The 14,070-nt window shown below is 38.6% G+C and overlaps 1 protein-coding gene across 2 annotated transcripts in view; it reads left to right on the top strand.

Annotated features, from left to right (window-relative positions):
• TMEM245 (transmembrane protein 245) overlaps positions 1-14,070 on the top strand; it is an 80,123-nt gene that overhangs the window by 31,845 nt on the left and 34,208 nt on the right. For both annotated transcript variants that reach the window (XM_031450157.2, XM_031450156.2), the window contains 3 exons: positions 3,151-3,233; positions 6,216-6,306; positions 13,492-13,590. In XM_031450157.2, coding sequence (XP_031306017.2) covers positions 3,151-3,233; positions 6,216-6,306; positions 13,492-13,590 — 273 coding nt within the window. The remainder of the gene's footprint in view (positions 1-3,150; positions 3,234-6,215; positions 6,307-13,491; positions 13,591-14,070) is intronic.

Genomic DNA, 14,070 nt, shown 5'->3' with positions numbered 1-14,070 from the left:
AAAAATCCTCAAAGGTAAATGCAGATGAAAAACTGAGACACTGAGGGAAAAGTAGCTTCTTTGGTCAGTAGGAGAACTATGATCTGATCTCATGACTCCTAGTGTGGTTCCTATTTACTCAATCAGAATTTGATTCCTTTCCTTCTTGTCTCATTGGTCTTTGTGCTGATTTACCATTAGGCTCTTGATTTCTCACTTTCCAGGTTGCATTTCCTCTTCCCCTTCTTAGTTTGGACTGCTATAACAGAACACCCTACACTGGGTGCCTTTAACAACAGACATTTATTTCTCACGGTTCTGGAGGCCGGAAGTCCCAGATGAAGGTGCCACATGGTCAAGTTCTTGGTAAAGGCCCTCTTCCTTTTTATAGATGGCTGTTTCTCCTTGTGTCCTTCCATGGTGGAGAGAAAGATCACCCATGTTTCTCCTTATAAGGGCACTACTCCCATCTTGAGCACTCCACCCCCATGACCTAGTTTCCCAAAGGCCCTACCTCTTCATAGCCATCACACTGGAGGTTAGGATTTCAACATACAAATTTTGGGAGGATACAAAAATCCAGTCCATGTCATCTTTTTTTCATCAAAGGAAATCATTCTCCAAAGTAGAGCTAAAATTTTCTCTGTAGTGATTGACTTTTTTTTTTTTTTTCTTTTCAACTTTTACGGTGTATCTTAATCTTTACTTTATCTGGACCTCACTGAACTCTGCATCCCGGATTTTGAAATGTTGCTTTCTAGGAATTGTGACGCTTATATGAAATCATGGATATGAAAAATTCCCGAATAGTGCGGTAGAAATAGCGTAGCACCTGTCAGGTCAATAGATAATCTGATATGCAGCTGTTTACTAAAGAATTGCATTGTTTCTTGCTATCTGACTCTCCATTTGGATGTCCTGTTCTCAGTCATTCTTAGCCTCAATATGCCCTGATCTTATCATTTGCTTCTAACAACCTGTTCTTTCTGTACCTCTGTTTCAGTTTCAATACAGTTTTTATCTGTTCTTTGGCTATTAATCATGTGTAGTCACTTATGTGATCTGTATAGACTTGTTTAGAGACTTTGTTTTGTTATATTTCACTCAGACCTGCCACTGTACGTTCTTCTAGCTCTCAGAGAAACCTTTCACCAGTATGGTCTTCCGTTTTCCTTTTTTCTTTTTCCTCTCTTTTCTTCTATTCTGCTTTCCCTTCTTTGTCCCTTTGTGTAGGGTCTCCTTTCCTGCCCATCTCAATTGTTCATCTTTCAGGTTCTTTTTCTTTGTTCATCCCGTGCTTCAGTGAGCTTTTACTTCCCTGAACTTTGATAACATGTGTTACTGAACCACTTCTTTGTGGTCTAGGGTTCAGCAAACTGAGCCTTTGAAGGAGACTTACTGGTTAACTAGTTCATTCTCCCAGCCAACAAAGGGATCATTCTCTAAAACACCGTGACGGTATCCACTTGACTGTCTTTTAGACTTCTCGGACGTAACAGGTCAGAGCTGAATTCCAGACCCTCCCTTGCTTGTCTGTTCTTCTCACAGTCTTCCCGTTTCAGTAAGTGACCGCTTCATTCTGCCGACTTATGTGAAAAGCCTCAGGGTCATTCTTGACCTCTTCTATCCACATCTAGTTTGTCAAAAAATCCTTTTTGGCTCTATCTTCCTAAAATATCTTAGGGTAATAGCAGGATGAGGATGTCAGGTAATTGATTTCCAGCTAAACCAAGAATAAAATGATATAGAATTATTAAAAACACCATATCAGGGAACTGGAAAATGATGAGTTAGGAAACAGCTTGAGTATTTGCTCATGAAAAACTGCTGCTGAATCTGGTAGAAACACCTATTTTATGGCTTTCTTGTTTGTAGTTACTTACTCTTATCCTGCCTAGCTTGGGCAGCAAAAACCTGCAGCTTTTCGTGTGGGGGGTGGTAGATTTGGGTTGGGGCTGTCAGCAGAGAAGCTGTGAATTAAAAGGGGGAGATTCTGGAAGCAGGAGAACCACAGAAGGGCTGAGATTAATAAATCACACTTTCTAGAGTGGTATATGGGAGACCCAAAGAAGTCCTGTGAATATTGAAAGCCTGGGGCAATCTGCAGATTTGTTGTGCTTTTGATTGCGTTTCTTAACTCACACATCTCTGGCTGAAGAGGATGAAGCTTCCTAGTGTGAGGTGTCTGAGTGTAGTTTCTGCCCAAATCACTTCTGACTGCTAAGCCATTCAGGTTCAGGGGAAACCCTTAGGCTTTAAAAAAAATAAAAAACCCTGAGCAGAGACATCAGGGAAGACAGATTTTGCGGTTTGATTACAGATAAATTATTTGCTTACTGAGACAGAATAACAACTCTCAGAGGTACAAAACAGAATCCAGAGTTGCTGCAACACATTTTTATCCAGTTTTTAATCAAAAGTTATTCAGCATATAAAGAAACAGAAAAATGTGCTTGATATGTTTAATACATTTAAAAATAGCAAAATCATATCAAACATATTCCCTGGCACCCGCTTGTTCCTTTTTTATCCCCTTTACTTTGTTGCCTTTGTTTTTTTGAAGGGAAGAGGTAACTAGGTTTATTTATTTACTTATTTTTTAAGTGGCAGTACTAGGGATTGAACTCAGGACCTTGTGCATGCTAGGCAGGCACTCTACCACTGAGCTATCTCCTCCCCCTCCTTTTCTCTGTTGGTTATTGAGCAAGGTGCAGTCTGAGATTCAGTTTCACTTGGCTTTTTAAACTCAGAAACCTTACTCAGTTGCTTGTTTGCCTGTTTGTCTCATATTGCAATATAATTCTAAAGCCCATGTAGTGTTGACGTTTCTTACATGTATATAATATGCTATGCATGCATACACAGTATGACCTAAATATATTTTTATGTTTATTTATATTGTGACTAGTTGTAAGTACTTGTATCTATGTTACATTTTTTCCCCCATTGCTGAGCTTGAAGACAGGCAGCTGCTACGTACATTTTATTTCCTTTGTGTGTCATAGGACGTATGTATAGCAGTTACTCAGTACAGGTCTCTAAATTCATTGAAACTAAGATGTATAATTACTCGACTCTAAAAGCATTGTTCCAATGATAGTGTAGAAAATAAGTGTTGAATTGGGCACATTTCTTCACTGAGATTCTTTTCTCTCCTAATCTATAATACAGGTACATCAAGAGAGCGTGCACATGATTGAAGTCACAAGCAATTTGATTAATGAAACTCTAGCAAATCACCCTGAGTGGGCAAAGTAAGAATGTTATTTTGACAAAAATAGAGGTGGATGGGCTAGGTTCTTTGTCTGTATGCAGGGAATGGTCTTCATTGGTGCAGCTTCCTTGGAAGAGAAAAGAAAGGGTTTGCCAAAGCTTTGTGAATGTTATCATTTTTACATAAGAATGACATGTAATGAGAGGATGATGGTGGTTGAGGGGAGACCTAAAGATTTTAGAAACAATTTATGGTAAATGATTTTATATTTGAATTGAAATTCACAGTTTACAACATGTCTATGATTTACAAAGCTCTTCGACCCACCTTGATTGCATTGTGTATTCCTCAGTGACTGAGGTAGGTTGAAGAGAGTATCCCCATTTCACAGATGAGGAATCAGGATCCAAGGCTGAGAAATTTGAGATAATCTCCCAGTAGCAGAGTCAGAAGTGTTCACATATTGTATCATTTTGGTGGCTGGGTTGGCAAATTATGGCTCAGGGCCAATCCAGCCACCTCTTCTTATAAAGTTTTATTGGAATAACCTATACCGGTTTATTTGTGTATTGTCTGTGGCTGTTTTGGGGCTGCAAGGGCAGACAGAATTGAGTAGGTGTGATACAGATTGTATGCCCCCAAAAGCCTAAAATATTTACACTCTGGCACTTCATAGAAAAAATTTGCTAACCCCTATCTTTGTGTACGTGTTTGTTTTGGCTTCCATGAGAGGGTTTTATGTCTTTGTGGAGAATATTCAGCAGAGCTATGCCCTTCACCTAACTAAACTTGATGGCAGCGTGCATAGTCTCCACATTTACTAAGCCCTGGGTAGTCATTAATGTAAGTTAGGGAATACTCTGCCAATTTTAAGATTGTAAATGGAGATTTAACTTAGTTTTCCTTTGATTTTTTTTTTTTATATAAAACTTGCTTAGGACATTTCTTGAACTTGGTTTAGAATCATATTTGAATATTCTCAAAAGGGCTTCTGTTATACCTTTCTACCCACTTATCTCCCATTGCTCAGATCATACAGTGCTTGTCTTCAGTATTCCTGATTACTTACAAATTGTAGTTTATCCACTCAAAGGAGTAATACTTAGCATTAAATAAAAATGAACTGTCAGTACATGCAACAACATGGATGAATCTCAAAATAATTATGTTGAGTGAAAGAAGTCTGGCAAAAGAGAGTCCATATATGATTCCATTTATGTGAAGTTCTAGAAAATGCAAACTAATCTGTAGTGACAGATCAGTGGTTGTCTGTGGCTAGAGGTGGGCTCCAGAAGGGGAGTGCAGAGGGACAAAGGAAACTTTTGAGAGTGACAGATATCTTCATTATCTTGGTTAAGGATATAAGAAGAAAATGGTGGAATCAGATTTCATTCTGGAGCCATCTTTTCCTCTGTGCTGTGGAGAAAAGCTGGAAAGGTTTCCATGACTTGAGCCTCTTAGGCCAGTTAAAAATTAGAGTGACACCCGGTGAGAGGCGATGAAAGTCCTAATTGTGGACAGTTGTAGTGGGGTGAATAAGACAGACAGATTCGTAAGATCTTGAGGGAGTTAGCTGGTGATTAACTGGATACAGGAAGAAGAAATCTGGCATGACTCATGTTTCTAGCTTTGGAAGTTAGTGGATGATGGGGGATTCACCAAGATAGTTAATAGGGGAGCAGGTATGGCAGGAAAAATAATTCACTTATTTTTTACCGGCTGCTTTTGAGGTGTTGGTGGATGTTGCACATTTGGGTTGAGTCACTATTTGACTCTTTCCCACTTGCCAGCTTTGTAGCATGGTGTCATATTTAGGCCTCAGGAAAGTGGTTAGTTACTGCTTGCCGTGGCCTTTTGGCATCACTCATGAATAGATTAAATAAATTACATTTGTGGATGTCAGCATCTCTAGCGTACAGCACTACCAAGTACAGTACAGAGAATATATGAAGACGTTTTCTCTTTTGGGAAACACTGGGCGTATGTAACACAGATTAAAGCAAATGATGCATCCTGCTTAGTTAACAGGAAAGTGGGGAGGCTGCCTTTCACTGTGCAGGGAGTAAATTTTGTAAACTGTAGTCTTTTGTGCAGCTGGAATTCTACTCAGAAGTTCCTCACGTTTTAAAGTAAAAGGTCTTCAATGTGGATGTCAGCATCTCTAGCGTACAGCACTACCAAGTTCAGTACAGAGAATATATGAAGACGTTTTCTCTTTTGGGAAACACTGGGCGTATGTAACACAGATTAAAGCAAATGATGCATCCTGCTTAGTTAACAGGAAAGTGGGGAGGCTGCCTTTCACTGTGCAGGGAGTAAATTTTGTAAACTGTAGTCTTTTGTGCAGCTGGAATTCTACTTCAGAAGTTCCTCACGTTTTAAAGTAAAAGGTCTTTTACCTTCAATGGGTAAAAAATTGAAAACAGTGATTCACCCTCTTAATTTTCTTGTCTTCATCCTCAGTTCTTCGCTTCCTTAGATCAGTGGTTCTCAAACTTGAGCGCACAACAGAATCACCTGTAGGGCTTGTTAAGGTGCAGATTGCTGGGTCCTAGCCCGGTTTCTTTTTCAGTAGGTCTGGGTTTGGACCCAAGAATTTGCTTTTTTGACACTCGTTCAAACAGTTCTCATGCTGCTGGTCCATGGCCCACAATTTGAGAACCACTGTCCCGGATGCTGACCATCCCATTGTCCCAGAACGACCTCTGCTGGTGCTAAGTAAGGCAGGTGACCTGACCTAGGACTCGTATGGACTGAGAAACCAGGCAGAGCAGATGAAAGGAAGGTTGAGGGGAAAGTGGGTCTAAAAGCTAAGGGAAGCTTGAAGGGAAATCCTGAATGTTAGAATCAAGCCAGTTAGACCTGGAAATCAAGAATTCCTGCACGTGAATCATTTGTATCTGTGGGATGACTGATCGAACAATTTGTCAGTTAATGATTCTTTAAAAAATTGAATTTGAAGAGTTACTGGTACAGTATGCTATACTAGTTTGTCATTTTTTCTTTCTTTGTTTTAAATTAGTTGGCTTCCTGAGGCTCAGGTAGTCCAAAGAGCTCTCAATTCTGCGGCTAACAATGTGTATCAGTATGGACGAGAATGGATAACCCACAAGGTAAGGGAAGAGCCTCTTTTTGTGGCTTTCTCTTTGCAGGGTCCTCATTGGTAGTGACTTCTCGCTTTGATAAAGTAAAAATGGAGATTCTGTTTAGAACAATTTCTGCTTTTGAAATAGGTTTAAATCTACAAGTCAACAAGCAACATACAATGAAATTAAACCTTCTCGGTGATCATATTGAATAGTGCTGGTAGCCTGAACAATCTGAGAGGTTGGCCATTTGTTTCATGTTCTTGTGATGGATGTGATTCATTATTTGTGCATTAGGACGGAATGACTATTAAGCTTGGGTGGTCAAGTAAGTCTTTGTGGAGGAAAAAGTATTAAATTTTATTATCTGCTAGTGACTGTGCTTGGCATTGTCCAGTTTGTTTTCATGTAATTTTTCCAAGAAATCTGCAATAGTCTGAACTATTTTACTCCCTTTATAGATGAGGAAACAGACTTAGCAAAGCTAAGTAAATTCCTGATAGTCCTGTAGTAAATTACAGAGCTTGGTTTCAGACTGAAGACTGACTCCAGTCCCTTGCTCTTTCTACTGAGATGTACTAGAATTGTGTGCCTGGAACTGAGCTGAGCGCTTTAATGTGGCCCTTGAGATAAACCTTGAAGGAATGATAGGCCTTGGATGAACAAAGAGAGGAAAGAGTGTATTTTAAGAAGGGGTGTTTATGTGAGCCAAGATGTAGAGACAGGAGTGTGCTGGAGGAGATGAGCTCGGCCGAAGCTTTGTCAAGGGGAGATGAAAGACAGAGGAAAAGGTCCAGTCAAGGATCAGACTCCACGATATGGATTTGGGATATCTCCCTGTTTCCCCTCTAGTTTTGCCTATGGGAACAAAAGTAATTTGAAGTTTTAGTATATTTAAGTAATTACGATCATCTAGAGACTGACAAGATTTGTTGCTGTGAAATATGAGCGAAGAAAACAGTATTAGCATGTGATCCTTTGTTTAAAATTCAAAAACAAAAATCTCAAAAAAAAAAAAAGATGTCTGGGAAATAACACTGTACACACATGTACAGTAATCTCCTAACCTGAGGATGGAATCATTGCCAAGTTAAAACTTAAGAGAAAGATGTGTGTTACTGATTTTTCTTGGGTCCATACCAGATAACCAAATCAACTGTCATAGGGAAGTTTTAAAAAGTGTTTATTGAATGAGTGAAAGATAAGTACAGTTGACTTTTGGACAATGCGGGAGTTAGGGGTGCTAACCTTCCATGCAGTTGAAAATCCATGTACCTTTACAGTTGGCTCTCTGTATGCCTGGTTCCACATCCTTAGATTTAACCAACCACAGATAATCTAGCACTGTAGCACATATTTAGTGAAAAAAAATCTGCCTATGATTTAACCTGTGCAGTTTAAATCTGTGTTGTTCAAGGGTCCACTGTATGTAGATATAGATCTCAGAACTGTCACAGAAGGTAAATTCACTCATTGCAGAAGGCTTTTAGACTTTCAGGAATATATCATCTGACTCATTCTGTGGAGAGCATAGTGCTTAATTCTTTATTTATCTGTTTGGGAGAAATTTTTATTCTGGAATTCTTACCTATTTGAGAAATGGATAAAGAAAGGGAATTAAGATAGCTGGAGAAGTGTGCCTTAGATTTTAAAGCAGTAAATTTCAAGCTATTTAGAGAAAAGATAGGTTTGAAACCTTTTGCTCATGAGTCCAGAAGGGAAGACAGCTGAAGAGAGATGGTTATGCTAAGAAAAATTATAAAATATTTGTGATCCTGACTTACAAAACACAGGGGTAACAACTAAAGGCAGTCATCAGGTGTCCATTAACTGATGAGTGGATAAATGTGGTATATCCATATAATGGAATATTATTTGGCCATAAAAAGGTTGGAAGTACTGATACATTCTGCAACATGGATAAACCTTGAAAACATTATGCTAAGTAAAAGAGGCAGTCATAAAAGACCATGTACATATGATTCTGTTTATGTGAAATATCCAGAAGAGGCATATCTCAAGAGACAGACAGTAGAGAATTGGTTTTCAGAGGTAGGGAGGATTGGGGAGAAATGCAGGAGTGATTACTGAGTTTCCTTTTCGGGGGATGAAAATGTTCCAAAACTGATTGTGATGATGATTGCATAACTCTGAATATACTAAAAAAAACTATTGAGTTGTACCCTTCAGTGAATAAATTGTAAGATATGTGAATTATCTCAATAGAATTATTTTTTAAAAAACATTGAAATTGCAGAGGTAGCTTTCTAATAAGCTTAGGTCTTACCCAGCTAATAATCATGGAAGCATTGAGTCCTAAAAACTGAAATGTAGAAAGAGCCAAAGCTTGGAAAAAAATGCCACACTCAGAAAAGGGAAGGAGTTTTTTATAGGGTGTGTTTAGGTATGAGCAGAGAGGGTCCCTGGCCATCTGCCCCAAGCCTTCTTTGTCAGCTGTATCTCCTATGTTCTCTGTGTGTTGTTTGGGTTCTACTCAGACCTCCCAGTTTGCTGTCTTATCAACCTTCATTTTACTTTCTTCATTCAACGTTTTTGCTTGAACTGTTCTTTCTACTTGTATTCTGTTTCTAAAATTTGTCCCTGGACATGCTGCCGTGAGACAGCAAGAGAATAAGTAATGAATCCATTTCCTCTGTCCCTTACACATGACGAGGATGAAGAAAGTCCACAGACATACCAGGCACTGTTCTAAGTGCTTGTGAAAAGCAGTAAGCCAGAAAGTTAGGCTCCCCTGGAGCTTACACTGGGGGTGAAAGGAGACAAACATTGAACATGTAAACAAGTAAAAATTTCAGATCTGAAAGTGCCATGACCGTCATAAACAGGGTGATGTGGTGGAGAGTGGCTCAGAGTAGAGTGGACAGGGAAAGTCTCTGAGAAGGTGATGCTTTCACTAAGACTTGAATGGTGAGAATGAGGCAGTTTGTGAAGGTCTGAGAAAAGAATGTTTGAAGTTGAGGGCATAGAAAATTCAAGGGCCCTGAAATGGGAAGGAGGTTGGTTCAGGGAAAGAAAGGTCAGTGTGGCTGAAATAGGGAATGTGGTGTTGGGACAAGCCATTAGGTCATAAAGAAGTTGGGATTTTATTTTAGTTACAAAAGGATCGAATACAGGGATGTGACCTGATTTCAGATATTGAAAGCTCATTTTGGCTGCTTTATGGAGAAGTGGTTAAAAGTAGAGAAGGCAGGGCGACCAGTTGAAAGATTATTCTCATAGTCCAGGTGAGATGTGACTTGGACTAAGAGTGTAGAAGTGGAAATTAAGAGAAACGGTCGTATTTGGGATATAGTTTTGAGGTTGTTTTGACAGGAATTACTCATGGATTGGATATGGAGTGAAAGAGGAGGAAGTTTTTTGTCTAACTAGAAGGATAGCTGTGTGCTTAACTGAGATGAAAAGCCTTAGAAGTGGTAGTGGGGTATAGGTGTTCCATGCAGAGAAATACTTCTGTTTGGGGCATGTTAAGTTCAAGTATATAAAATATCCTGAGTGCACATACAATTGGGCGTACCTGGCTGGAGCTCAGGGGAGAGGTCTGTGCTGTAGATGGAAGTTTGAGTATCATCACGTAGTGCCCATGTGACTGGTGGAGACGAACTGTGTTAATTTGGTAGGACGGCCGTGACACAGTACCGCGGAGTGGGTGCTTGGACAACGAGAGTGAATTCTCTCCCAGCTCTGGAGGCTGGAAGTCCAAGATCAAGTGTCGGCAGGACTGGTTTCCCCTGAGGCTTTTCTTCTTGGCTGGTGGATGGCCTGTGTCTTCACATGGTCTTCCCTCTACATGTGCCTGTGTCCTGTCTCTTCTTTTTATAAGGACGCAGTAATACTGAATTAGGGCCCACCCTAATGACCTCATTTTAATTTCATTACCTCTGTAAAGACGCAATCTCCAAATGGCAGTCACATTCTGAGGTTCTGGGGGTTAGGACTTCAGCATGGGGGGGGGGCACAATTCAGCCAATGACATGGCCTAGGGAGAGAGTGTAGATAGAAGAGGACCAAGGTAGATTCCTGCAGCACTTAAGCTTTTGAAGGTCAGAGAAGTGAGTCAGCAGAGGAGACCAAGGAGGAGTGGGCTGTGAGGGAGGAGCAGCACCCTGTGTGTCGTAGAGGCCTGGAGAAGAAAGTGTGTAAGGACTTGGTCAGCTCTATTAAATGCTGCCAAGATTTCAAGCGAGATGAGGATGAGAATTGCTCTCTGACTTATTCCCATTTTATAGATGAGGTTATTTGCATTAAGTTACATAGCTGTCAGCATTCTGGCTGCTTTTAATGGTTTATTGTCATTCATATACACAGAGCATCTCAGACTGCCAACAGTGCATGTGTTTAGTGATTCTCATCACCGCGGTGATGCGTCCCTCGACTCTGTTTTCTGGACCAGTCTTGGTTGTGACTTGTGATAATACAATGTTGCAGGACAGTGCTTGGGGTCTGTGATACTGTGCTATAATTGATAGCACCACAAATTTGAAAAGTGTTTTATAACATGCTGTAAAATTATGCTGAACTCTCCTTTTCTTTAATAGTTGTGGCATTTTAGTTGTTGGCTGTTGTGCTCGGAGTGAGACTGCTAAAGGAGATGCCGATTTGAAACAGTGCTTTATTGCAGTCAAGGCCACTGTGTGGGCAACCGAGACTGGAAGCTTTCTGTAACCATTTTGGGCCTTTTCTGGTCAAAGGGAGATCCCAGGAGCTGATAGGAGAATGACAGAATTGGTAATAGGGAGACTGTGAGAATCTGACAGTTGTGATGTATAAAAGACAAATATAAAGTAAGTAGAGGAAATTAGAGTAGGGGTAATTGTGGTTTTTAATTATTGTGGGTAATTTGCTCTGATAGGCGTTCTTTGTTGATGGGTTATATACGCTATAGTTGGAAGAATGTTAGAGAACTTTTAATCCTAACTCTGCCACTTACCTGCATGACCTGGGGCCTATCATAGATTCTTTCTAAATCTGTTTTCTCATCTTAAAAGAATAAAAGTGATAACAAAACCTTTTTCTGTCTAACTCTTGGGGTTGTTGTAAGGATCACAGAATGTAGGTGAGAACCATTTGTAAATTGTTAAACGCTGTGTGAAGATAAATGGCTCTTATCTTTGCTGATTTGTCTTTAGTTTATGAGTAAGTCAAATATAAAAGAAAACCTTGAGCAGATATGTTTGCATCAGATATGTCTAAAACTGGCTCAAGTATCTATAAGGCCAGAATCAAGTGGACAAAAGGTTTAGATAGGCCACACAAAAGGAAATACACATTGAAAACCAACATGGAAAGTGGTCACTATCATGATTAAAGAAAAAAGTAAATAATTGATTACCCTTTCACATCTGTTATCTAACAATTTATCAGTTCATAAGGCTTTGGGAAAATTGTTTCATTCATACAATATTAGAAAATATTAATTGGTACAGTCCTTACAGAGGACAATTTAGCAATGCATAGCAAGAGCCATTAAAATGCTCATTTCTGGGGGGAGAGTCTAGCTCAGTGGTCAGAGTACCTGCTTAGCATGTGCAAGGTCCTGGGTTCAGTCCCCAGCACCTCCTTTAAAATAACTAACTAAACAAATAAAGCTAATCAACTACAGTTCAATAAAAAAATAAAATTGAGAAATAAATAAATGAAATTATAAACAAACAAACAAACAAACCTAATTACTTCTCCCTAAAAAAACCCAAAACAAGAAAAAAGTGCTTATTTCCTACTCTAATTAAAAAAGATACATGCACCCCAGTGTTCATAGCTACACTGTTTACAATAGCTAAGACATTGAAGCATCCTAAATGTCCATCAAGAGATGAATGGATAGAAATATGGTGTGTATATATATATATATATATATATATATATATATATATATATACACACACAAGACACACACACACACACAATGGAATACTACTCAGCCATAGAAAAGAATAAAATAACACCATTTGCTGCAACATGGGGTAGACCTGGAGATTGTCATGCTAAGTGAAGTAAGCCAGAAAGAAAAAGACAAATATCAAATGATATTACCTATGTGTGGAATCTAAAAAAATGAGACAAATGAACTTATTTACAAAACAGAAGCAGACTCACAGATACAGAAAACAAACTTGTGCATACCAGCAGGGAAAGGGGCTGGCGGAGGGATAAGTTGGGAGTTCAGGATTTGCAGATACTAACTACTATATATAAAATAGATAAACAACAAGGACCTACTGTATAGCACAGGGAACTATGTTCAGTATCTTGTAGTAACCTATAATGGAAAAGAATCTGAAAAAGAAAATAACATACATGTAACTGAATTACTTTGCTGTACATCTGAAACTAACACAACATTGTACATCAACTATAATTTAAAAAAGAAAGAAAAAAGTGCTCACTTCTTTGATTCCGGTACAGTCATCTTACTGTTAATAATAGGAAAAAAAAATTGCATAAGGATGTTGCAATATTACTTGGTGACATTAAAAATTGGGAACCATCTCTGCATCCCATGATTGGGTAAGCATTAAATAATATCACAATTTAACTAATATGAAACCATTAAAAATAAAGATGACAGTGTTGAAGGCTAAAGGTGAAATACTTATGATGCCAAAGAAAATACAGAATTCTTAGTTATATCTGTGTTAAGCAGGTAGAAAGTTGAAGAGGAAATGGCAAAATGCCAACAGTTGTATTAAGAAAGTCGGGCTACCAATCACTCACTCATAACTCTGAGACCTGATACCTCTCAGTGGACTCAAGGGAAGATTTGTGTTTATAGCTGTTGTTCTAAAATTTTACTTAAAGTTCTATGATAATTCTTAGTAACAGTGATAAGTGTAACAGGAAACTTCTATACAATGGATGAACACTGGGGTCACATGGAAAAAGATTTTTCTCTGGGCAGGTAAGATCAGAAAAGTCAGTAAGCATGGCTTCATTCTCTTAAAACCCAAAGTAGGTCTCTTAGAGACCTAAGTATAAAGGCAAGAAAAAGGCAGCAAAAAGATGGGAGAGAGGAAATTTACTGGGAATATTAAGGAACAGAGTTTAAGGAAAGAATGTAATATCGTTCCAGGCAATTAAATAGTCTGGAACATTTTAGTTTGATTTGAAACAAATACGGAGACCCAGCATGTATTAATTTGATTGGATTATTGTTGTTTGAAATATTAACCCTGATTATATCTGTGTTTCTTCTAGCTTCATAAAATTCTCGGAGATAAGGTGAACAATACTGCTGTAATTGAAAAGCAAGTACTAGAACTTTGGGACAGACTGTATCATTCTTGGTTTGTAAAGGTAAGTTATTTTAGCTAAGGATTTCAATTTGTAAACTCATAAAGTCCTTCTATAGACTCATTGACTAGGTAGGATAGTGTTTACATTGAGATTTCATTTATTGATATTTCTAAGCTACAGGGTCTTAAGCCTCAGGTCACTGAGAGTCAGCTTGAGCTGGTGATTAATCTCCATGACAAAACCCACCAGTCTCTGTGGTGTATCAGTATTCCATCGTCCATTCCTGGTCACAGTATCTCATCCTCTAGACCAGCTCTGTGCAGTAGAAGTGTATTGCAAGCCACATAGGTAATGTTAATTTTTCTAGTGTCCACATTGAAAAAACAGGTGAAATTAATTTTAATAATGTATTTTACTTAACCTGATATACTCAATATATTTTATTTCCTTATGTATATGAAATTAAAAAAAACTTAATGAAATATTTTACATATGTATGTGTGTATATATATATCTTTTTTTTTTCCATACTAAGTCTTA

Source organism: Camelus dromedarius, chromosome 10, assembly GCF_036321535.1.
Source record: "Camelus dromedarius isolate mCamDro1 chromosome 10, mCamDro1.pat, whole genome shotgun sequence".
Taxonomy (NCBI): domain Eukaryota; kingdom Metazoa; phylum Chordata; class Mammalia; order Artiodactyla; family Camelidae; genus Camelus; species Camelus dromedarius.
The sequence above is the reverse complement of the archived record's forward strand: the minus strand, read 5'-3'. Positions and strand labels throughout refer to the sequence as shown.